At 41.8% G+C, this 26884-nt stretch overlaps 1 protein-coding gene across 1 annotated transcript in view; it reads right to left on the reverse strand.

The window, feature by feature from the left end:
• Positions 1 to 264: 264 nt before the first annotated feature.
• lamb1a (laminin, beta 1a) overlaps positions 265 to 26884 on the reverse strand; it is a 78885-nt gene continuing 52265 nt past the window's right edge. The window contains exons 20-34 of the mRNA XM_077595902.1: positions 26517 to 26748; positions 21227 to 21390; positions 20635 to 20859; positions 20313 to 20530; positions 17533 to 17629; positions 15578 to 15947; positions 15303 to 15487; positions 10874 to 11103; positions 6289 to 6492; positions 6074 to 6218; positions 5627 to 5834; positions 5367 to 5508; positions 3551 to 3727; positions 3273 to 3432; positions 265 to 578 (exon numbers count right to left, since the gene is read on the reverse strand). Coding sequence (XP_077452028.1) covers positions 439 to 578; positions 3273 to 3432; positions 3551 to 3727; positions 5367 to 5508; positions 5627 to 5834; positions 6074 to 6218; positions 6289 to 6492; positions 10874 to 11103; positions 15303 to 15487; positions 15578 to 15947; positions 17533 to 17629; positions 20313 to 20530; positions 20635 to 20859; positions 21227 to 21390; positions 26517 to 26748 — 2897 coding nt within the window. The 3' untranslated portion in view covers positions 265 to 438. The remainder of the gene's footprint in view (positions 579 to 3272; positions 3433 to 3550; positions 3728 to 5366; positions 5509 to 5626; positions 5835 to 6073; positions 6219 to 6288; positions 6493 to 10873; positions 11104 to 15302; positions 15488 to 15577; positions 15948 to 17532; positions 17630 to 20312; positions 20531 to 20634; positions 20860 to 21226; positions 21391 to 26516; positions 26749 to 26884) is intronic.

A 26884-nucleotide genomic window follows, 5' to 3' on the forward strand; every position in this document is an offset into this window, starting at 1 on the left:
TTCCAGTGAGGGCAGAGAATCAATAAATGCTGTTTTTGGCTGGATTTTACCCCATTTTCGGGCAATGTTTGCCCGTACGCCATTGACGTTCATTGCTGTCTTTTCCCGGGAAAATCACCCCCCGCTCCGGTTGTAATGTCTGAAAAGCTCCAGTATTTGTATTTAGTCATTAAATGCTGTTAGGAAGTGGATTTTACCCGTTGAAGGCGCTACGACAAAATGCACGGACCACCATTGCATCACACACATGAAGAACTTGACACATTTTACAGGGTAATGATTAAACATTTAATTAAATCAATGGTACAACACAGCAAAAAAAAAATAAAACAATGATACTCATTATCTTAAAATATAAATGTGGAGGTTCTGATTTTTTGTCTTTTCTTTGTTTAATTTAAATCAGTAGCTAAAAGGGAGCCTCACTTGGGGCTGACTTTAGAATAAACAGGTGCTGTACAATGTGACTTTGTGACTGATCTGCTGCAGCAGCTCCTTAACTGATGCCTCCAGCTCCACCAGTTGTTCTGCCTTCATCTCTAGGGCATGATGGTTTTCGGCAAATGACTTTTCTAACTCTGAAATGTGAACCATTAGAATTCATGACTTATTAATACATCATGTCATTTTCTTTTCTTTTCCTAACACATCAAAACTAGTTAAAGTGAAGACAATTATGATAAACATTTTTTTTTGGTCTTCTGGATTTTCATGGGGAAACAAAACAATAAAAACTAATAATTCAGTGTTCCAAATTTTGCACTGTCACAAGAATGATGTATTTTACTACAGAAGATTCAGCTGTCATAGGGTATGGTCATTTAAAAACTCCACATATATATTATCTTGACACCTTCACGCAGCATAGTTGGGCATATACTCTGTCCCTTTCAAATAATCCCAAATTCCATTCCATCGAACCCATGCTGACATTGCAAGATTGTTTGGCCATCAACTAAATGTTTTCAAATTTTAGTTTCTAGACTTGACAGAATCATTTGGGTAATTTCTATTTGAGATTTTTTTTCTGCTCGTGCTTGGCAAGAACTGTGTGCCTTGTTGTCCAGTGAAGGACACTTGGATGGCTGTTCAATTTAAGGTGTACAGCATGTTTGTGTAACTACTAAGTAGGGTTTCACAATTACTCGATCTAATTGTGTGTTGATTTGTCAAGTACTATTGGATTAAATTTGATCCAAAACATTGATTCATATGTCATCAATTTGCCGTTTTGTAAAAAGAATGTTTTGATTAAAATGCCTGAAATGTTTCAGCAACAGAATTGTTAGACATCAAAATTCATTTGTATTTTTTATTGCTTGCGGTAGAATGGAACTCATTCATTCATTCATTTTCCGTACTGATTTTGTTAAATGTGAAGAGTGTGTAATATTAAAACCATCGAATGCCTTTGAATCAAATTGAACTGTAGCAGACTGCAATATCAGCATATATAGTATATAATATTTCATATATTTGACATTGTATCATCACGGGACTGTTGATTTAGACCAGGGGTCACCAAACTACGGCCCGCGGGCCGGATACGGCCCACCGGCACATTTGGACCGGCCCTCTGAACAATACAAGAGACGCTATCGGATTTTTTTCCTATTTGGCCTTGAAGACTGGGATGTTTTAATCTTGTGTTTGGTTCATTGCACCCCTGCTGAGCCCACAAATCATCCCAGTGAAGTGGGGCTTCGCATTGCTTCTTTGGTGACACGCGCGGGGGGAGTGTTTCCCTTTGATGCACGCGGGCACAGTGATACCGAGACATCTGGACGATCGCAGGTGAGGGCGGAGCCCTGGGACCATCGCGGACTATTCAAGCATATAAAAACTGCAACCTGTTTGAGAACGGAATAATGGCGAAAACTTTAGGTAAGAGAAAAATTGATTCAGAATGCAGGGTATTTAACCTGGAGTGGACAAACGATTATTTTTTTGTTCAATGTAAAGAAAAGGCTGTTTGTCTCATTTGTCAAGACGGCGGTATTCAAAGAATACAATCTTTGCCGACACTATGAATCCCATCACAAAGACAAGTACGATAGCTTGCAAGGCCAAATACGAGCAGACAAACTCTCAAAGCGAAAAAGTGGACTACTATCTCAGCAGAACCAGGCATCCGTTCGGGCCAGCTTTCGGGTTGCTAAATTGATAGCAAGCAGCGGTAAGCCTTTCACTGACGGAGAGTTTGTTAAGAAATGTATGGATACTGTCGCGGAGGAGGTGTGTCCCGAGAAGAAAGATGCATTTAATGCCGTAAGTCTGTCGGTGAGTACAATGACCAGACGCGTTGAAGAAATCAGGAGTAATGTATATGACCAGCTGCAGCAGAAGACGAAAGAATTTGACTTTTTTTCATTAGCACTGGATGAAAGCACGGACGTGCAAGACACAGCGCAACTGCTCATTTTTATTCGTGGAGTTAGCGCAAACTGAGATTTGCGAGGATCTGGCAGCCCTCCAAAGTCTCAAAGGGACTACAACGGGAGAGGATATTTTTGACAAAGTGTGCCAAACCATGGAGAAGTTGGACCTGGACTGGTCAAAGCTAGCTAGCATCACGACTGACGGGGCTCCTAGCATGGTGGCCGAAACTCGCGGTCCAATAATGGGACGCATGAACCGTGAGTTGGAAAAAAGGGGTCTCACCGCCCCGCTACGAGTCCACTGCCGAATTCACCAGCAAGCACTGTGCTGCAAAATGTTGACGTGGGATTCTGTAATGACGTTTGTGGTGTCGTGCATAAACTTCAGAGCAAAGGGAGAAGATTGTGCATGGCACAACAGAAAGTTAATGTTCCATGGCTTTTTTTTCTATGAATAACCCAGAGAGAGTTATTTAGTTATTATTTATTTCATAACTAGTGTTATTTATTTCCTTATTTTCTGTGAAGAACTCAGAGAGGGTTATTTAGTTATTATTTATTTCATTAATAGTGTTATTATTTGTTTCCTGACTTTTTTTCTGTAAAGAACCTGGAAAGGGTTATTTGGTTATGTGTGGTTTTCTGGAAAACAATAAAAATTTTAAGCTCCCCTACGATCGTCACACTTTTTCTGTTACAAACTGACACCGGCCCCCCATCAGAGAAGGGAAAAGTTATGTGGCCCTCACAGGAAAAAGTTTGGGGACCCCTGATTTAGACCTATTGTAGTTAGAATTGATAACAACGTGGGGATCTCAATAATTGTGCAATACTAACAATTTGATGTTTGCTGTTCAACAACTGACTACTGAAAAGTAAAGAGACTGATTTCACCTTTGAGAATCTGCAGCTTGTCACTGGCCTGCAGCAACAGCTCCTTTGCTTCTGTCTGCAGTAACTCTGCAATCTTCTTAGCATCAGCCACAGCACCCCCTTTTTGATCAATTAGTTGCTGTACAGTCAAGTATTTGTCTCTCAGTTCAGAGTCCATGGACTTTGTGGCATTAAGAAGAGAAGATGAAAGAATAATTGAGAACTACAATCCAGTGAGACTACTATTGCTAGAAACATTTTTTACATGGTCAGTGAATCTTTCCAATATTTCAACTTACCCTTTTTACCTCTTTGACAGTTTGTCTTATACTTGTAGCATCATGAATAGTGCAATCATTGCTCAGTGTGGCATTAAGGGTTCGCTCTCTCAACAGTGTTATATCCTCATCAAGCTGCTGCAGCTGCCTCGTGGCATTGTTCAGTTTTATATCTACATCTGATGTATGTGACTTTACCTGAATACAACACAGAAAACAATTGTTTCCATGCCTGTGATTATAAAAAAATACTTTCATACAGTGGGGCAAATAAGTATTTAGTCAGCCACCAATTGTGCAAGTTCTCCTACTTTAAAAGATTAGAGAGGCCTGTAATTGTCAACATGGGTAAACCTCAACCATGAGAGACAGAATGTGGAAAGAAAAACAGGAAATCACATTATTTGATTTTTAAATAATTTATTTCCAAATTAGAGTGGAAAATAAGTATTTGGTCACCTACAAAAAAGCAAGATTTCTGGCTTTCAAAGAGGTCTACAAGGTCTCCACTGGTTACCTGTATTAATAGCATCTGTTTTAAATCATTATCGGTATAAGACACCTGTCCACAACTTCAGTCTCTCACACTCCAAACTCCACTATGGCCATGACCAGAGAGCTGTTGAAGCACACCAGAGACAATATTGTAGACCTGCACCAGGGTGGGAAGACTGAATCTGCAATAGGTAAAACACTTGGTGTAAAGAAATCAACTGTGGGAGCAATTATTAGAAAATGGAAGACATACAACACCACTGATTATCTCCCTCGATCTGGGGCTCCATGCAAGAGCTCACCTCGTGGCGTCAAAATGATAACAAGAGCAAAAATCCCAGAACCACACGGGGAGACCTAGTGAATGACCTACAGAGAGCTGGGACCACAGTAACAAAGGCTACTATCAGTAACACAACACTGCCAGGCGTGTCCACCAGCTGTTGCCAGTACACATCCAGGCCTGTCTGCGGTTCGCTAGAGAGCATTTGGATGATCCAGAAGAGGGCTGGGAGAATGTTAGGGTCAGATGAAACCAAAATAGAACTTTTTGGTAGAAACACAGATTCTCGTGCTTGGAGGAGAAAGAATACTGAATTGAATCCGAAGAACACCATACCCACTGTGAAGCATGGGGGTGGAAACATCATGCTTTGGGGCTGTTTTTCTGCAAAGGGACCAGGACGACTGATCCGTGTAAAGGAAAGAATGAATGGGGCCATGTATCGAGAGATTTTGAGTGAAAATCTCCTTCCATCAGCAAGGACATTGAAGATAAGACGTGGCTGGGTCTTTCAGCATGACAATGATCCCAAACACACAGTCAGGGCAACAAAGGAATGACTTTGTAAGAAGCATTTCAAGGTCCTGGAGTGGCCTAGCCAGTCTCCAGATCTCAACCCCATAGAAAATCTGTGGAAGGGATTGAAAGTCCATGTTGCCCAACGACAGCCCCAAAACATCACTGCTCTATAGGATATCTGCATGGAGGAATGGGCCAAAATACCAACAACAGTGTGTGAAAAGCTGTGAAGAGTTACAGAAAATATTTGGCCTCCGTTATTGCCAACAAAGGGTGCATAACAAAGTATTGAGATGAACTTTTGGTATTGACCAAATAATTATTTTCCACCATGATTGGCAAATAAAATCTTTAAAGATCAAACTATGTGATTTTCTGTTTTTTTCCCCCAACATTCTGTCCCTCATGGTTGAGGTTTACCCATGTTGACAATTACAGGCCTCTCTAATCTTTTCAAGTAGGATAACTTGCACAATTGGTGGTTGACTAAATATGTATTTGCCCCACTGTACATTGATTATTTAAATGCAGAGGACTGACTGAGAGAAGCAGCTTGTTGGTGTTCTTGATATTGCCGGTTGCCTGCTGGATTGCAATGCTGGCAGCTGTTTGAGCATACTGAGCTACATCCAGAGCTTTTTTTACCGTTTTTGCAGAATCCTTCACACGAGTTGCGTTCTGACTGTTGAATATGAAGAGTTTGTTCCATTATTACAGTCTTGACAGAATTTCAAGAGAAGCTGATAAATAGTTTCTTAGATGCTTAATGAAATTAACACAGACCACAATAAGTATCACACCTGGTTTGACGAGCTTGTTCAAGCAAACCTTCGGCTCTCTCAATGTTGTCAGTGCTCTGCTGAAGAATGGTTTCCACATTGCCCAGTTCTCCCACCTTCTCTCGAATTTCATTTGTAAGGTTCTGTAGCTGTTCTCGAGTAGTTGGCATCTGCATGGCTAGCACCTCATTAGCAACCTTTTCAATACTCTCAATGTCTGCCCCCTCATCTAAAAATGACAGATTAACCCATGGATAGTTTGGTTAGACTAGGCAAGAATGCATCTATTTTACTAACCATACATTTTATTTGAAGTTCTGAAGGTACCCTACCCTTCTTGTATACACTTCAATATTAAGCCTTGAGTAAAATCTCATTCCTAAAGAAATTGTGTGTGTGTAATGATTTGTATACTTTCTGATTACTTCACAATCTACAGATTTTACATTTTAAAAAAGAAAGATTTACCTGTAAGGAAGTCTCGAATTTCTCGAATCAGGGTCCTTAGCTCCTTGTTGCTCCAATTAATGTACCGTTTGGTGTTATTAGTCTTCAAAAGAACATTGTGGGCACTGATTTTTGCTTCATCTGCCTTTTGCCTTGCCTCAGACACCTAAACATAGTAAAGGTGAGAAGAAAGACAATCTGAAATCAAACCAAATTGGCAGACATTAGGATCTTACCATTTTGGCAAATTTATCCACTTCCTCCATGGCATTTAATATATCCTGTTCAGAGTCTGAAGCTTTCTGCCAGTTGGAATGAACCTTTGCCAACACGCCATCACATGCTTCCCCTCCACACATTGGGCCACCTTCTGCATTTACACATCCTAATCCCCCACAGGGAGAGGAACATGAGTCCTGGCCTAATGGATTACCGCATGTCTGTAGAGATACATTCAATAAAAAAAATGTTACAGTGTACTGTACAGAAACGAACCTATTTCATTAGTCTTTCAGCAAGTGATGTGTAAATTATTAGCTATTTACAATCAGGATTCAGTGACTTGCACGGTGACATTTAAACAGTGGGGATTATGAAAAGAAAAATACAAAAAGAAGAATGATCTCAAAAACCAATCACAAAAGCTTCAAATCATGTAAAAAAAATCTGAGAAAACCCTTTTGAGGCAAAACAATCTACCTAATAGACGTCCTCGAGTAATCTATTCCATTTTATTTTTCAACCAAGGCAGACCAAGAGCCATAAAAAAATCATATTTTTAAATGTAATTCCTTGAGACCATACACAGAATTTAAAAGTAAAAGTAAATGCGTGCATTTGTTTTTGTCATTTAAACCAGTGGTCACCAAACTACGGCCCGCGGGCCGGATACCCCTGCTGAGCCCACAAATCATCCCAGTGAAGCGGGCCTTCGCATTGCTTCTTTGGTGACACGCGCAGGGAGAGTGTTTGCCTTTGATGCATGCGGGCACTTCCACCGTTGCATGCGTGAGCAGAGTGTTAGCGAGACATCTGGACGATCGCAGGTGAGGGCGGAGCCCTGGTACCATCGCTATTGCGATGCTATTCAAGCATATAAAAACTCTGCAACCTGAACCTGTTTGAGAACGGAATAATGGCGAAAAGGTTAGTTAAGAGAAAAATTGATTCAGAATGCAGGGTATTTAACCTGCAGTGGACAAACGATTATTTTTTTGTTCAATGCAAAGAAAAGGCTGTTTGTCTCATCTGTCAAGAGACGGTGGCAGTATTCAAAGAATGCAATCTTCGCCGGCACTATGAATCCCGTCACAAAGACAAGTACGATAGCGTGCAAGGCCAAATACGAGCAGACAAACTCTCAAAGCGAAAAGTTGGACTATTATCTCAGCAGACTACATTTCTACGTCAAGCTCAGCTGAAGCAGGCATCCGTTTGGGCCGGCTTTCGGGTTGCTAAACTGATAGCAAGCAACGGTAAGCCTTTCACTGACGGAGAGTTTTTTAAGAAATGTATGGATGTTGTCGTGGAGGAAGTGTGTCCCGAGAAGAAAGATGCATTTAATGCCGTAAGTCTGTCGGCGAGTACAATCACAAGACGCGTTGAAGAAATCTGGAGTAATGTATATGCCCAGCTGCAGCAGAAGACGAAAGAATTTGATTTTTTTTTCATTAGCACTGGATGAAAGCACGGACGTGCAAGACACAGCGTAACTGCTCATTTTTATTCGTGGCGTTAGCGCAAACTTTGAGATATGCGAGGATCTGGCAGCCCTCCAAAGTCTCAAAGGGACCACAACGAGAGAGGATATTTTTGACAAAGTGTGCCAAACCATGGAGAAGTTGGACCTGGACTGGTCAAAGCTGGCTAGCATCACGACTGACGGGGCTCCTAGCATGGTGGGCGAAACTCGCGGTTTAATAGGACGCATGAACCGTGAGTTGGAAAAAAGGGGTCTCACCGCCCCGCTACGAGTCCACTGCCTAATTCACCAGCAAGCACTGTGCTGCAAAGTGTTGACGTGGGATTCTGTAATGAAGGTTGTGGTGTCGTGCATAAACTTCATCAGGGCAAAGGGAGAAGAGTGTGCATGGCACAACAGAAAGTTAATGTTCCATGGCTTTTTTTCTATGAAGAACCCAGAGAGAGTTATTTAGATATTATTTATTTCATAAATAGTGTTATTTATTTCCTGTTTTTTCTGTCAAGAACTCAGAGAGGGTTATTTAGTTATTATTTATTTTATTAATATTGTTATTATTTGTTTCCTGACTTTTTCTGTAAAGAACCTGGAAAGGGTTATTTGGTTATGTGTGGCTTTCTGGAAAACAATACATTTTTTAAGCTCCCCTACGATCGTCACACTTTTTCTGTTACAAACTGACACCGGCCCCCCATCAGAGAAGGGAAAAGTTATGTGGCCCTCAGAGGAAAAAGTTTGGGGACCCCTGATTTAAACACTTGTAAAGTACAATAAGTATCTCATTTTTTTAATAACATTGTTATGCTGCTGCCAATCAATGAGTTTATGTAGCACGTGCAAGGGGGTCTAATGAAACGAAAAATTATGACGAAAGCAGAGCTAGAGTTAGTGTCGGCGCCATTTGAATTTCGATCTGCCAACGCAATGTTCTATGTTGGGGAACTTTAAATGTAAAAAGATTGAATGGGTTAACGCACACAACATTGAATGCATCAGTCTTAAAATCACTATCCTCACAAATGCGATCCTCACTCCAGGGGGTGCCGGAGCCTATCCCAGCTGACTTTGGGCACGAGGTAGGGGACACCCTGAATTGGTTGCCAGCTAATCGCAGGGGACGAGGAGACAAAAATTCATTCACACACACACTCACTTAGGGGCAATTTAGATTGTCCACCAGCCTAACATGCATGTTTTTGGAATGTGGGAGGAAACCGGAGTACCCGGAGAAAACGCAGGCCCAGGGAGAACAAGCAAACTCCACACAGGTTGACAGACCTGGATTTGAATCCAGAACCTCAGAACTGTGAGGCCGACACGCTAACCACTCATTCACATAGTCATTAATGAAAAAACGACACCATGCTCTCAAAATATCACTTAAAACAAAAAGGATTAATGACAGGCATTTATTTGTCATGCATCTGTCTGTTCCCGTGCAGCATGTTTTTTGTCTTTCACATGGACATCGTCATACATTTGGCAAGTGACAATCGAAGGACAACTGCTTGGCAGATCAATTATGAAAAGACTGAAGAGCAATGGATCTAGCACTTACCCCTGCGGTACCCTAAGACTTATTCCGTGAAGTAGATTTTGTATCCTGATGCACTGTGATCTTATAGATAGGTATGATTCAATCCAATTTAGCGTAAAAACATTAAAGTAAAAAGTATAAAGTACAAAGTAAAGTAAAAAGGAATGTATTAATAAATATTAAAATGTATTAAAAAAAGAGAGAAAGGCTGTAAAACACAAAAAATAAATAAGAGTGGACAGAGCTGCTGCCGCTTGACGGCGCCATCTTGGGGGAAAAAAAGAAGTGAAGTATGGATGAATGGTTCCAAAAAAGAACTAGCAGAAAGAAACCAATCTAATAGAACAAAGAAAGTTGTAAAAACATTAAAGTATAAAGTACAAAGTTAAGTAAAACGGAATGTATTAAGAAATATTAAAATGTAATAAAAAAAGATAGAAAGGCTGTAAAACACGAATAAGAGTGTACAAAGCTACTTAGTCAGCCTTAATAATACCTTCCTTATGAAAAAAACAAAAACACAAATGTTAAAGCGATAGAGGCTACCTGTGCAATCGATTTGCCACGCTGAAGTCGTACAAGACGAATCATTCATCAGAACATGTAACTCGGACGATTAACAATGCACTTGTGTTACCGAATTCTCCCGGTTTACAGTGCAGTTGAATCAAGATAGCGGAAGCCATAGTGATGGTATGAATTTCGAGGCATTTAAATTGGAAATTTGGTATCTTTCCGAAATGGCTGCTTCATAATAAAATGTAGTGAATTTTTTGGGGGATTTACGAAGTTGAGGGAAGTTGTCCGGAGTCCCGGAGTTCGCATTGCATTTCCGGAAAACCTCCTGAAATTACGGAGTAGTTGGCAGCCCTTATACGTTGACATGAATACACACAGCGGCCCGGCGGAACAAGTGGTTAGCGTGTCGGCCTAACAGCTCTGAGGTCCTGGGTTCAAATCCAAGTCGGTCCAACTGTGTGGGGTGTGCATGTTCTCCCCGGGCCTACAGGGGTTTCCTCCGGGTACTCCGGTTTCCTCCCACATTCCAAAAAATCCATGGTACGCTGATCGGACACCCTAAAATACCCCTAATATGGGTATGAGTGTGCATGGTTGTCCGTCTCCTTGTGCCCTGCGATCAGTGTCCCCTGCCTTTGGCCCCTAGTCAGCTGGATTAGGCTCCAACACCCCCCGCTCCCTAATGAGGATAAAGTGGTTCAGAAAATGAATGAGTGAATGAATGAATGAATGAATGAATACACACAGGTGGATTTTATTTGTCATCATCAGTCAACATTGGATCATTCAGAGATCCTCACTGAACTTCTGGAGTAATTTTGCTGCACTGAAATTAAAGAGGCCGAATAATATTCCACACCCCACTTTTCAGTTTTTATTTGTTAAAAAAGTATAAAATATCCAATAGATTTTCTTCCACTTCATGATTGTGTCCCTCTTGTTGTTGAGTTTTGACCCATTTTTTAATTTTTATTTCTTTATGTTTGAAGTCTCAAATGTTGCAAAAGGTTGAAAAGTTCAAGGGGGCCGAATACTTTCGCAAGCCACTCTAATTACACTGTACCTTGTGGCTGAGTTCTGTCAAGTCCAGTGTTTGGATTTGGCTGGCCAGGTCATCGAGTCTTTGTGCATGCTCAGAGTGTCTCCTAAGGAATTCATCTCCTGTTTGGTTTATTTTGTCCTCTGTCAATTGCCGTAGATTAGCAGAGCTGTCGACGTCAATCGTGGATGCGTTTGCTCGTTCTCCAGCCCTCTGAGACTGCATGGAATACTTGGTAATACTGTTAGCTGCCCCTGGTAATAGTTAAAAAATATTTTGATTAAACAAAATACTTTTAGAACAACACAAACTAAGCTCTATTACTTTTCTAAATCATGTACACAAAATATTGTATTGACCAAGCAAACTGCTGACCTTTTTTTCTGTCATGTTTATAGGTTGCCAAGATTAATGGCACTTTTTATTGGAATCAAAATCTTCAGCCTCTGACCATAAATACTTAATTCTACAGTAAAATGGTTTAGGTCAGGTGTCTCAAACCGATTCCACAGAGGGCCGCAGTGGGTCCTGGTTTTTGTTCCGACCGATCCAGTGCCGACATTTTAACCAATCAGGTGTCTTCTAAAATAAGTAGCACCTGGCTGCAATCAACTGATTTAACTGATTACACTTGCAAAAGGTATCCTCTTGTTGAGTTGGAATGAAAACCTGCACCCACTGCGGCCCTTTGAGGACCGGTTTGAGACCCCTGGTTTAGGTATTATAGAACTACCGTATTTGCTCGCATATAAGCTGTATTAGTCGCTAAAAAAGCTGACTAAATATAGGGTACCGCTTATATGGTTATAAATTAGACTTGACATCCACGAAACTGCAAGGCGACAAAAGCGAAACGCCATAACGTAAGACAAAGCGGCTGATACGGTCATTAATTTCAAAATAGAGAAAAGATAAAAAGATAAAATGCTAAACAACATTTATTTGAAATTCAAGAAAAAAAAACGTACCTTGCATAAAACGTGCAAAAACTTTTGCCTGCCACTTCTCGCTCAGGCCGTTGCCATCTTACCATAGTTAAACTTGCTCTGACTGGCCAAACGCAAGTAGCCTTGATAGATGTGTTCGTAGTGTTTACCATGTCAGCACATCCCAATAGTTGTTAAGACTGATCGAAGGTCTTGCGGTCGATCATTAAAATACCAGCCTTGATACTTGCGTAATGTGTATCTAATGCTATTATTGCACCCAGAGACTTGGTGAACACTAGACCTCTACGGACACACTTTCTGGTTGTACTGCTCACGTTACTTTCCTTTTATGAAATAAAACAAAATTCCGCTTTGATTTTTTTCTTTTTATTTCTTGTTCAAAAGTGACAACTATTGCAGTAATATGAACCATCGAAATAATTTAGATATTTTGACATTAGAAGCATTATGGCTGCCACAACATCTTAAACTTCTGGTAAGTAAATTGTTATTTACAGACGCTCCCCTACTTACGAACATTCAACTTACGAACAACGGTACATACGAACATGTCTGCAAATTGCGTTTAAGTCCAAAAATGTTCGCAAGTCCAATTTTGTATTTCGCGCCTTTTTCGGAGTAGTACTTCTTTCCGCCGCTAATACCGACGCCTGGCGCTGTGAGAGCTCAGCTCACCCAGCATCTACCTTCTTCTTCGTTGCAATGCGGAAGTGCGTGAATGTATCTCCAGTGTGCAGAGAACCTTTTTCATTTGTATCATTTAATATCTCATGCATCCAATATTGAATATGGTTGGTAAAAAGCTAAAGGCTTCTATTGAGGGAGTTGCAAGGAAGAGGCAAGCCATTTCATTTGAAACGAGTGGCAATAATAACGAAGCTTGATGCGCGTGAGAGTGGTGAGCGTTGCACATTCAACACCATTTATAAACAGAAAGATCGAGCAGCAGGACCCAAATATTGAACGTTGCACAAAGTTTGCAAATCAATTGAATGATGCCATACAGTGCAACCACATCATTTATGAAGAAAAAAGAAGAAAACTGTGCAATCGTCGTTAGATCGCTTCTTTCGGCCAGTTTCTAATACATAAATCTCTCTATACAGTACTGTACATATTCTCTCCATTTCATTAAATGTTTTTTTTCAGTACAAACCAATGCGTGTTACTTATACAAGCCATAACATACAAATGCACTTATATAAACCTTCAATATAGTTATATCGGCCTTAAACATAAATTATAATACAAAATATAGCACTGAATCAACTTACAAACAAATTCAACTTATGAACAATCGCTCGGAACCAATTGCGTTCGTAAGTAGGGGAGCGTCTGTATATCATTAAAAAGCATCAGGTTCTCGTCAAGATACTTATTTCTGTTTTCATATTGATTAATTTGATATTTTGCATTTACAAAGACAGGCATTTTAACTTCTTTATGATATTGTTTCAAATGTGCAATTCAGCATACGATCCTTTGGATTCATACAGTATCTCAAAAATGCTACATGTGATTTTCCCTTCAAAATAACACATTTGTGTCTCCCTATTAAAACCATTAATATGGAGGCGAAAATTGTGAATCAGGGGGCGTCTATTACGAGAGAAATTGTAAAATTCTCAGAGGGCTCTGTTCCCCAGGAATGGAGCGCCCTGGGCGACATTTGGAAGCGCATCAGTCACTTTAAAATAAAGTCTGAAAAAAATCAGCATTTTTCTAAGTGTGAACTCTTGCCTTCTAGAAGGCCATTTTCAAGTGTTTATTTGCCATGCCCGGGGCCGGTTTTCTTCCGTGCCGGAGGCGGTTATCCTCCGTGCCGGGGCAGTTTATCCTCCGTGCCCTGTCATTGGAGCCTTTTCCCGGGATAGCTGCAGTTTTAATACATATTTGGAACACTTTGACGGAACACGTGTGTAGTCCGCCATCTTGCCTTCTCTTCTCGCCTAGAATCTTTGACGTGACGAGAGTTGGGTCGAGAATGGAAAATTCAAAATGGTGGACGTCGAAACCTCCGAAAACCTTGCGATTTGCTCATAAAAGTGAGTACCGTATTTTCACGACTATAAGGCGCACATAAAAGTCTGAAATTTTCTCCAAAATAGACAGGGCGCCTTATAATCCAGTGCGCTTTATAGATGTACCAATACTAAAATTGTTATCACGATAAAATAAAATAAATCCGTCGATAGGACAACTATGGCAAGCAGCCCACGACTCTACTATTTTCCCGTAGATAAAGTACTGTGCAGTGACTTCTGGGATATGTAGTTTTTTTGTCAATACACCCAATGGATTGTGGCCTGCCGATCGGCATCAACACTAGCTAGCTACTATTCGCGAATGGACTGTGGTCTGGGGATCGGCATCAACACAGTGGCGAACCATGGGACAGCCTTGGAATAGTTACGCTAGCTACTAGCTAGCTACCATTTGGGAATGAATTGTGGCCGCCTGGACGAACGTATTAAACTCAGCGTTTTCGATGGACAATTGTTCAATTCGGACACAGAAAATGAGGACTTTGATAGTTTTGTGGGTGATGATGTCGTGAGTACATTGTAAAATGCCTAAATAAAGTGCAACCGAACTCAGTCTTGCTTCCGTTGCCTTTTTAACAACGTGTTTTTAGCGTGCGGGTGTAGCGTGCATTTGGTACATGTAGCACCAAATTAGTGTGTTCGCCGTTGTAGCATATTGATATTATTAGTGCAAAGTTTTCACAGCCGTCAACCTAGGTGTATTGACAAAAGGACTATTTATCCCAGCAGTTACTGCGCACCGGAAATAGCGTCTGTGGCTGCTTTCGTAGACAGCGCTATTACGGTTTGATAATCACCCATAAATAATATATATGCCATGCCTGGCTTCACGAAAAGTGGCAGGCAGCGCCGGGCTTCTTACGCTACGATTTGTGAATGGATTGATGGAAATGACGGTGACTCTGAGAACGAAGAGGGGCTTTTTGGAAGGCTCGTTTGGGCAATTGTTTAATTCGGACACAGGACTTTGAGGGATTTGTGGGTGATGATGACGTGAGTGAGTTGTAAAATGTCTAAATAAAGTACAACCGAACTCAGTTTTGCTTCCGTTGCCTTTTTAAAACATGTTTTTAGCGGGTGGGTGTAGCGTGCAAGAACTATATTTCCCAGCAGTCACTGCGCACCGGAACCCGGAAATAGGCTGCTTCCAGTAGCCAGCGCTATTGCGTTTCGATGTTCATCCATATATAATATATATGCGTCTAATGAAACCGTGCATGCTTTGTGTGTCTAAAATACAGAAATAGCACTTGTTACTGACACTGCGGCTTAAAATACGATGCGCCGAATCGTCGTGAAAATACGGGTACCTCATGTATAACGCGCACCCGAACTTGTCTTCAAATTTTTTGGTACAAAATTTTGCGCGTTATACTCGAATGAATACGGTAATTCATTACTAATTCATGAACACATCCGTATTTATCAAACACACACAGCACATTCAAGTTCTCTAACCTCTAACATCAGAGTTCTTGATTAACTCAACTTGATCCAGAACGTCATTAACGGTCTGCTCAAGTTTCTGGGCATCCGCCATCATCAATTTTAGTTTACTCTCCACCTTGTTATCATCCTCTTGCACACTGATTAGAATCTTTTCTGTTTGGTTCAGTGACTGGTTTAGCAACTTCATCAAGTCACTGTTGAACAGAAAGAGGTCAGTGGTGATCATTAACAGATTAAATCTAATCTCACCATTTAGGAAAAAGCACTATTGTATCTAAATTTACCTGGCCTCTTGTAAAAGCTGTTGGAGATCATTTAGATGTTCTGAAGCTGGGTTTTGGGTTAGGATTGTGTGGATGTCAGACGCACTTCTTTCCATGGTGTCAATTGACTTTTTGTAGGGCCCACTGACTCCAGTTGTTTTGATAGCATTTACCTTGTTTGCTAAGCGGTGTGTCTGATTTGTTAATTGCCCAATGACAGCATCCCACTCAGCGAAGCATTGATGACAGTGGTGGCAGTTGGGGAAGGTACCAGAGAACCCACGGGCACATGTATCACAACGTAGACCTGACACCCCTTCTTTACAAATGCAATGACCATTGTCCTTGTTGCATTGAACCTGAGTGATGCCATTTGATTCACAGTCACACTCTAAAGGGAGAAACAAAAAGTTTAGATATAATTCCCATCCAGCCAATTTACTGTACATGTTGTTCTTATTAGGGTCGAAAGTGCACTGGAGCCAGCACAACCTGAACTGGTCCCATTTAATGCAGTTTGATTGTTAGCACAGAGGATAGGCTTTTTCACAGTTTGAGCATTGTTTTACAGTTTCATGGTTCGAATTTTGGCTCCAGCTTTGCTGTATAACCAGCGTGTTTTTTACTCAATGTACTCTGGCAACATATGCATGTTAGATTAATTAAAGACGGAATTTTCCAAACGTGTGAGGCTGACTGTGGTTGCAATTGGTTTATTTTCAAAACAAAATATTCCAGTGACTGGTTACACTTAAGTCTAATGTTACAGCAGATACTAGAACGATAATTTGTATGGTGAATGGATGGATCAATTTCTCAACAGTTCAATTCCATAATGGGTTTCTGTGTAACATAAACATTATAACGACATTAGGTTGCTATTGCAAATCTCGAAATTGTTCAGCAACTCTACGTGTGTGTACCATATGTGAATAAACAGCTCTTATCGGCTACATTCTTCACGGTACCCGGACATTTCGTCGACGGACACTTTGTCGCCGGACGCTTCGTCCCCTGACGTTTCGTTGAACGGACGCTTCGTCGCCGGACAGTTCGGCGACCGGACACTTTGTCGACGGACAATTCGTCGACGGACACTTCGTCGCTAGACAGTTCACCTAACCTTAACCACTAACCTTAACCACTATTAAAGAAGACAAAGGAAATTCACATATTCTTTATTAAAGAAAAGAAAACAGCAAAAACTCGCTCGACAACACAAACACATTAACATTTGGGGGTGTGCAAGTACTAGATGTGCTTGTCTCTAAACACACTACGCACGAAACGGTTCCTACGTTAGACGGTTCCTTGGTTGAGCGCTCCATTTTTAAAATAAAAGGCAATAAATAAAATTATTTTATTAAAAAGAAGACAAAGGAAATTCACATATTCTTTATTAAAGAACGTAGGAACTGTTTCGTACGTAGTGTGTTTAGAGACGAGCACATCTAGTTCTTGCACACGCCCAAATGTTAATGTGTTTGTGTTGTCGAGCGAGTTTTTGCTGTTTTATTTTCTTTAATAAAGACTATGTGAATTGCCTTTGTCTTCTTTTTAATATTTTTTTAAATAAAATAATTTTATTTATTGCCTTTTATTTTAAAAATGGATTGCTCAATGTAGGAACCGTTTAACGTAGGAACTGTTTCGTGCGTAGTGTGTTTAGAGACGAGCACATCTAGTACTTGCACACGCCCAAATGTTAATGTGTTTGTGTTGTCGAGCGAGTTTTTGCTGTTTTATTTTCTTTAATAAAGAATATGTGAATTTCCTTTGTCTTCTTTTATGGTGGTTAAGGTTAAGCGAATTGTCTGGCGACGAAGTGTTCAGCAACAAATTGTCCGTCGACGAAGTGTCCGGTCGACGAACTGTCCGGCGACGAAGCGTCCGTTCGACGAAGCGTCCGGCGACGAAGTGTCTGTCGACGAAATGTCCGGTCACGTTCTTCACGATGCAACAAAAACATTGCCTACCTTGACATTTGATCTCTGGATCTCCCCAAAAGAGCTCTCTACACTCGCTGCATGTCCTGCCTCCAAATCCGGGCTCACATGAACATTGACCACTGATCTGTATGAATAAGATATGCAGTTTTTAAGACATTTACTTCTCCCCGCAAATTATTTCCACTAAAACACATGCAGCTTCAAAATACAGTAGCAAGACAAATTATGTGGACCTTTGGGGATTTCTTGGATTTCCGTGTATATTTCACAAAACATGTGGCCTTCTCGAAATGTAAGTCACCACAATAGATAAACCACTTCTGTTTTAAGTAATACAGCTTATTATTTTAAATTTTCACTGAACACATGTATAAAAGATTTACTGTGCATATTGAAAAAAAATGAAAACCCCTAGGTCAATGACTTACTTCTACAAGAGCTAATTTGAGGCACCAAGAGCTCTCTGAAGACCTGAGCATGAATTGTTGAGCTATATAAGGCTGGTAGGGCATACAAAAGTATCTCTAAAAGCCTTCATGGCCATGTCCCAAAAGTTAGAAAAGTTATAAAAAATAGGGGTTCAAGATAGTTGCCACTCTGCAAAGCTAACTGGAAGAGCAGAGTGCAGAATGGCCAGTGAGGTGAAAAGGAATCCTTGAGCATTGTTTGGGTTGCTTGGTTTTGTTGTTCTTTTTTCTCCCGTGTGTCCTGTTCGAGTGATTGCCTATTGTGTTCATCTAACGTTTCTCCACCCCTGATGTATCCTCTGCCTGCTCCCTCTTGTGTTACCCAGGTCCTCCTAATTGTCTCATCAACCCATCTCGGTCTAGTTAAACCCCACAATATTGTTTTGTCATTGGTCGGATCGTCTACCTTGTTTCCACATTTCCACGTTCCATGTTCCTCGCTTCCCCATGTTTCCCACGTCAGGTTTGATTTAGTTATTTGACACCAAGTCTTTGTTATTTTTATGTCTCCTGCCTAAGTTATTAAAGTTTCGTGAGAGCAGTCCTTCCTCTTCCATTGCCTGCTTCACTGCATTTGGGTCCACTTCCACGATTCCACGCACGACGTCGCCAAAGATGTAACAGAACAATCCGAACAACCTTGGACCCAGAAGGAAGCTCCCGGTTCACTTTCAGGGTATTTATAAGGAGTACACCAGGGTGTTGGAACCTCAGAGACAATTTTCCCACTGAATGGTCCCAGGACATTCTCTCCATGGATACCTACCTGGGTTCCCAACTGGCCATCTACAACACGCGGGGCGGGAGGAAGGAGGAGTGGCTCGACGCCCAAGGAGGGGGGGAGGGAGGGAGGGGGGGGAGGGAGGGAGGGAGGGAGGGAGGGAGGGAGGGAGGGAGAGGGAGGGAGAGGGAGAGAGAGAGGGAGGGAGAGAGGGAGGGAGAGAGAGAGGAGAGAGAGAGAGAGAGAGAGAGAGAGAGAGAGAGAGAGAGAGAGAGAGAGACAGAGAGAGAGACAGAGAGAGAGACAGAGAGAGAGAGAGAGACAGAGAGAGAGACAGAGAGAGACAGAGAGAGAGACAGAGAGAGAGACAGAGAGAGAGACAGAGAGAGAGACAGAGAGAGAGACAGAGAGAGAGACAGAGAGAGAGACAGAGAGAGAGACAGAGAGAGAGAGACAGAGAGAGAGACAGAGAGAGAGACAGAGAGAGAGACAGAGAGAGAGACAGAGAGAGAGACAGAGAGAGAGACAGAGAGAGAGACAGAGAGAGAACAGAGAGAGAGACAGAGAGAGAGACAGAGAGAGAGACAGAGAGAGAGACAGAGAGAGAGACAGAGAGAGAGACAGAGAGAGAGACAGAGAGAGAGACAGAGAGAGAGACAGAGAGAGAGACAGAGAGAGAGACAGAGAGAGAGACAGAGAGAGAGACAGAGAGAGAGACAGAGAGAGAGACAGAGAGAGAGACAGAGATATATATATATATATATATATATATATATATATATATATATATATATATATATATATATATATATATATAAATAAATAAATAAATAAATAAATATATATAGTAAATATATATATAGTAAATATAATTTATTGTGGCCGGGCGGCTGAGTGGTTAGCGCGTCAGTCTCACAGTGAGGGACCTGGTTTCAAATCCAAGGCGGTCCACCTGTGTGGAGTTTGCATGTTCTACCCGGGCCTGTGTGGGTTTTCTCCGGGTACTCCCATTTCCTCCCACATTCAAAAGACATGCATGATAGGCTGTTTGGACACTCTAAATTGCCCCTCCTACGTATGAGAGTGAGCATGAATGGTTGTTTGTCTCCTCGTGCCCTGCGATTGGCTGGCCACCAATTCAGGGTGTCCCCGCCTCTGCCCCGAAGTCAGCTGGGATAGACTCCAGCACCCCCCGTGACCCTAGTGAGGATGAAGCGGTTCAGAAAATGAGATGAGATAATTTACTGTTTAATCTTTGCCGCCTCATAGTGTTTTCCACTTTGTTCAGCCCATGACTCCAGGGGCAGGGGGGTGAGATTGACTTACTCAATTGCATATACCCAGAGGAGTTGGGCTCTGAGTGCTGTTGCAGAAAGTTCTCTTTTTTTCCTCTACGGTGACAACATTTAATTTTGATTAACATGATATTTGGAAAAAAATCAAAATCCACAAAATCTAATTGAAAGCTACCCAAGAACCGTATTACATGCATTTTATGGTTTTCCCAAATGTTAAGGATAAAATATAGGCACCCTCACCAGCCAATATTTTAGCTTACATTTTTACGGCATAATCTCCACCTGTACTTTTTAACAACTTATTTCAGCTGTAATGCTCACCTCATTGCACGAGGTCCCATACGAATGCTTTGTGTCACAATCACAGGCATGACAGCCTTTACCGCTTGCAATGTTCCAGGTGTCAGGTGCACAACGGCCACAGTGCTGGTCAATCACATTAGAAAGGCAATGACACTGGCCACTGCTGTGATCACAGTGACAATCACCTGATGATGGACAGCTGGCAGCATCAGTCCCCAGCTGATTACAAACACACTCTGTGGATCAAAGCAATCCCTCAACAGTAATTACCAAGTTAAAGGACTCCTAAATGTGAGTATAAGTGGTGCTAGGAACCAACTGCGCAAAAATCTCTACTTACTCCTGCAGTCTTGCAGTAGGGCATTCCCATAATAACCCATCATGCAATTTTCACAGGAATGCCCCTCGCTGTAGTAAAGGCAGTGCATGCATTCACCCGTTTGAGCGTTGCAGGATTGCGGGTCCATCATATCAATATTGTTGTTGCACTGACAGGGCTGGCACAACCCCCCTACTTCGTGAGGATTTCCATAGTAACCAGGGGAACACTCACTGCAGCGAGTACCTGGTGAAAAAATGGGCACCGGATTTTAAGTGCTTCTGCTTTCATCATCCGTTTCAATTGAAAACATTGGGGAACACAAAGTGCTCTATTTGTAAATCATAAAGTGCCTGAATGCATATAGACGGGCTGAAATCTTGGCACACAAAAAAATGGGATGAAATTCAACATGCAAATCTCTGCTAAGGTACTTACAAGCTTTATTCATTGTTTATTGTATTGTTTCCACCAAAACACACATGTAAATGTCAGTTCATATTCATATTGAATCGATGAGAATTGTCCAATTAATATTGTGATATATCCCAGAATCAGTTTTTTAAAATCCTCTTAGTATTTGTCCATCCATAGTAATTATCTGTAGTAATACCTTTGTATCCAGTGTTACAGACACATGTAGCTTGTTGAGAATCATCAACATGGAAACAACTTTTTGCAAACTGCCGCAGGCTACCAGGACCATCAGGACACATACACGGGAGACAATGGTCACTGGCGTCCAGCGTCAGGTTACCATAGTAACCATCCATGCATCTGAGAATAAAAGATAGAGCATGAGGTTCTTCCTAATTCTACATGGAGCTATGAACTTTCTGGACACACCAGAGCAGCATGTTCTTTAAGATGGACTTTGCAAAGTTTGTAACTCAAACAGTTGTTCAACAACTTGTGTCTTTAGTAATCTGTCTGACGCATGTCATGTCCTGCTGCTGGCCTGCTTGCATGTTCTATTACAGAGCCCATGTGGGTGGAGCTCCATGTATCCCATCTCATCAGAGCATTTAAATACAGTCGTACCTCTAGTTACAAAATTAATTGGTTCCAAGGCTTTCTTCGTAAATTGAACATTTTGTAAGTAGAGGTGTACTTTGTATGTAAATTCTCTAATTCGTTCCACGATGCTCACACAACTACCAACTAAACCCTTTAAATTTGGTCAAGGTCTCCCAAATTTGTATGAAAGATGTGAGGAAACACAAAAATGAGAGAAAATTATAAGGAAATTATTTATTAATGTCTTAAAATAAATAAAGCATATGAAAATGTGCCCTCTCTATGGGTTGGAATGAAAACCCAAACCCCCTTTGTGGAATAGTTTGCCCACCCCTGGTTTAGACGCATTTTACATTTTAATAAGTTCCAGCCATTCTAAGATTTCAAATACTACCCCAAAATCCTTTAATAATGATAAAAGTAAACCATTTGTTTGTGTGGTAAAAAAAAAAAAACATTAACCCATTAAATTAATAAGACATGCAAAGACATTTTCCATTGGGATGGATGGGCACGTATTTGAGGGTGGAGGAGGAGGCAAACGTATGGTAGCATAACAAATGGAGACACGCAAGTACCCACACAACAACTTTAAATTATGTTACGTTTGGTGGAATATTGATCCACCGACGATTGCCTTTGATGATCATTTTTCCTAAAATGCGCATGCCATACTTCATCAAGCTGGGCAATAGCAAGAATTGGGGACATTTTGATATCGCAGCACATTTTTCTTTTCAGGCGTGCCGGAAATGACTTTTTGGGTTGAAGATAATGAGAGGCAAATAATAAAGCTGCATTAAGCACACTAAGAAAAATTCAAGAAACAACGTAGGGGAGCACTGTGACGAACAAGGGTCAAAGGCACACGAATCAGGAACACATTGCCGCCATGGTGTTTGGAAAAATATGAAAAAGTGTCCAAAAGGGGGCGTTTGGTAGGACGGTCGCGCTCATACTCCGCTGGTGGCCGCAACCCCTTTCGGGCTGGCTCTCGCCTCTGCCTAGGGAACGCCGTTTTTGAGTTGGGCTCGCGCTATTCTTCCCTGTCCCCTGGCCACTACCCCACTTGGGCCGGCTCTCGCGTCCTCCTACAGTACAAAAAAAGCCAACCATTGACACCCTGAATGACTATAGGTCTGTTGCACTCACGCCTGTGATCATGAAGTGCTTTGAAAAGTTGGTCGCCCGCCATATCAGGGATACAATCCCTCCCTCAGTTGACCCTCATCAGTTTGCTTATAGAGCAAACAGGTCCACTGAGGACGCTATCGCCATAGCTCTACACACAGCACTGAGCCACCTGAAAAATGGGAATTACGTGAGGATACTTTTCATTGACTATAGCTCAGCCTTCAATACTATGTCACGATCGCGCCACGACGTCGTGGCGCAATCGGGGAGATTCGGACCCAGTTGCGGGGAAGCAAAGGGAGGCAAGGCGTGCAGTTTTCATAACAGTAGCTTTAATTACTCAAACGCTTTACAAAATAACAAGGGCTTGTATATCCCAAAACGTAGCAGAACCGGAAATGGGGAATAATACCTGTAGCGATGTATGCTGTGACACGTGGTGTGTCACGCAGGAATTTACGCAGTGGCATGCAGGAATATACAGGAGCATGCAGGACTTGCAGGAGCGATCCGACAATGACCCATCCTTTGTGTGGTGCTTAAATACCCACACCAGGAGGCAATCAAGGATTGTCTGCAGCTGCTCTGACCTGACGGCAAGCCAGGAGTGACAAATGAGCCACTCCTGACACTATAATACCGGACATTCTGGCTGACAAACTCTCGCACCTTGGACTATCCTCTTCCATCTGCTGCTGGATAAAGAACGTCTTAACCAACCGACCACAAACTGTTAGACTTAGTCCCCACCTCTCTTCCTCCATTACACTGAGCACTGGCTCCCCTCAAGGCTGTGTACTGAGTCCCCTTCTGTACTCCCTGCACACGTATGACTGTACACCAACCCTATAGTCTAACTCCATCATCAAATTTGCTGATGACACCACTGTGGTCGGACTCATCTCAGGAGGGGATGAGTCGACCTACAGAGATGAGGTCAACAAACTGTCTTCGTGGTGCTCGGTGAACAATCTCACACTGAACACCACGAAAACTAAAGAAATAATTCTGGACTTTCGCAAACACATCACAGATCTGGCCTCACTCCTCATAAATGGAGTACGTGTAGACAGGGTCCAGTCCTTTAAATTCCTGGGGGTCCACGTCACGGATAAGCTCTCCTGGTCTACATACACCACGGCAGTAGTGAAGAAGGCCCAGAAACGACTGCATTTCCTCAGGGTACTCAGGAGAAACAACTTGGACACTAAGCTTCTGGTAACCTTCTATAGAGCTACTGTGGAGAGCATCCTGGCATACTGCATTACAGTGTGGTACGCTGGAAGCACGGCAGCAGACAAAAAGGCCATGCAGAGAGTGATTAACACTGCCCAGAAGAGCGTCGGCTGCTCTCCGCCCTCACTAGAAGACATTGCCAGCCCTCGTTACCTCAGCAGAGCCAGGAACATTGTCGGGGACCCATACCACCCTGGTCACAGCCTGTTCCAGCTGCTGCCCTCTGGCAGAGTCTACAGGTCTCACAAAGTACGGACAAATAGGCTTAAGGACAGTTTTTTCCCACAGCCATCAGGACTCTGAACTTGCGGTAGCACAACACACAATTCCTTCTGTGTAATAACTTCGGGGTCAGGTAACATGAAGGACGTTGGGCGGTGATCTGCCTCCTACTGGCTGACTGAAGGTAAGTGAGGAGACAGTGGAAGGTAAGTGATCCGTTTTTTTCCTCTTTTTTTTTCTTTGTTGGCATCTGCAAGGCAAACTTTTTCCTTTTCAAGGTTTGATTGCGCTCAAGGGGTAATGCGATGTATCCATCACGGCAGAATGCCAACGAGTCTGAAATGATCACTTATTTGGGCCTTTTGCCGGGAAAGCGCACCTGGTGGAGAAGCACTACCAATTTCGTCATACGCAGATCTTCTGGGTATGATGACAATTAGGCTTTTTTTGAGTCAATGAGGATGACAAAGCCTATGTCCGATTATTATTATTACGGAAATCTCGGGTCCGGTACAATGGAAGCAAAGCTCTCTTTCACCGAAGCAGAGTGTTAGGATGCCAATTAAAGAGAAACTATCTCGACAATTCAAAATAAAATACAGGATGCTACAAAAAATGTTTTAATTTTTGAGATTTTGGGTTTTGGAACTTCGAATATCTTTCGTATCTGGGGACAATTTTCCCATTGAGGCTTTCCGTAACCTGAATATTTCATATGTTCGTAAGTAGCGATACCACTGTACAGTGGTACCTCGTCACACGACCGCTCGTCATGCAAAATTCTCGTCTTACGACGGAAATTTCGATCGAATAATTCACCCGTCATGCGATCAAAATTCCGTGATGCGACCAAGCTTTTTTGCATATCTTTCGTGTATAACAATATCTATGAGCACTGCATGATTAATTCAGACGAGTTTTTCCTCCTACGCATCGACCAGGAAACGCACAACGCTCATGCACGGGCAAAAAGAGGGCTTTCTGGGTAATGAAGTATACTCGTGCACACAACGCTGATAGGCAATGGCACTCTTTCTCAGAATGAAACTTCATTACCCACAATCAATACGTGGGTAAGCTGAGCTGTTGCATTTCCTGTTATTTTTATTATCTAATACGAGGAGTATTATATTACTTCTCGTTCGCCGCTCCTAAGAACATCAGCGGCACTGGCTCGCAATTCCCTCTTTGTAATATTTCTGGTCGCAACTCTCTCTCATAGGCGCCGTTCAAAGCGGTTGCAACCAGAGCCATTACGACGAGGGAGTTGCGAGTCGATCTTTATGAGCAGCGGAGCGATCGCTAAAATGTACTACAAGACTATTTCTCGTTGGCAAGTGGTCGTGGGTTATCCTATTGTGAGGACATTTGTGTGAATCATTTTCGGAATATTTTGAAGGGAATACGTAGTACAACAGCAAACAGCCCATCGATAGCGAATGTGAGGGTGGAGGCGTGGCAAACCGCCAACCCGGAAAACGAAGGTAACAAAAGATTACAACAAAATTAGAATTCAGTTTTTTGTAAAGTTACATTAAATGTATGTTTGAGTGTCTGTATGTATTAATCCAAGTTCATTTAAATTTGTTTGTTCCGTTTACGAGTGCGTTGTCGTGGGGAAAAAAAACGAACCCCCCCACACCCCCAAACGTCTCTGTCTCCCGTCGGCGAAATCTGCCCAATTTTAGTTCGATTAAACACATTTTATTACTATTAAACCACTAGTTATGTGTTACTTTGTTAATAGATGGCGAATTAGAAGAAATAAAACATTTTTTTCCAATCCAATATCCTGTTTTTGGTGTTTTTTCAGAGAGTTGGAACGAATTAATTTGTTTTCAATTCATTTCAATGGGAAACGTTAGCTCGAGTTACGAGAATCTCGTCATACGATGTCAGTCCCGGAACGGATTAAGATCGTATGTCGAGGTACCACTGTAATTGTTTCCGTCTCAAGCACAAGATTTCACCACTGCCATAGGAACCAGATTTACCGCATTTATTAAAAAAGTCCACAGTGACTGAGGGAACAATTTGAAATTATGGAGAAAGTTATGCTACAAAAAGAAATGGTTGCAAAATATAGTAAAAAAAACAATGCTTTCGCCTGGAAATTCAAGAAAGTTACACTGAGTTACTATGCAGTGTTCATTTTACAGGTGATAAGAAAACTTCTGGGCATAAATTGTGTTTGTGCGTTGCAAACACGCGCACCAGTCATGTAATACCAATCACAGCCATGTAACCTGTAAAGATTATATTTATCAGGCATATTGTATCTAAAATTAATTCACCTGTCACAGTTGTGCCCTGTGCTGTAATCCCTGCAATTAAGACACTGTCCACTGTGAGGATCGCAGTCTTCTGTGTGTCCATTGCATGAACATGGACGGCATATAGGGAAACTCCAATAGCCCGGTAGACAGCGATTACACTGACGTCCATAGGCTCCCGGGACACACACACACTGACCAGTGACCTGGTCGCAAAGTGGGCTCTCAGAACCTTGAGCATTACAGTGGCACTCTGTGGATAGAGAAGGATGCGGTATTAATTTTTCAATGAGTTATCTGATCATTAGTTTTGAAAACATGAACTATATTGGGAAGTTACATATATCAGCCCCAATACTTGAATGTGTGTTAACACCTTAAACGGAGTT

This window comes from Stigmatopora argus, chromosome 3, assembly GCF_051989625.1.
Source record: "Stigmatopora argus isolate UIUO_Sarg chromosome 3, RoL_Sarg_1.0, whole genome shotgun sequence".
Classification (NCBI taxonomy): domain Eukaryota; kingdom Metazoa; phylum Chordata; class Actinopteri; order Syngnathiformes; family Syngnathidae; genus Stigmatopora; species Stigmatopora argus.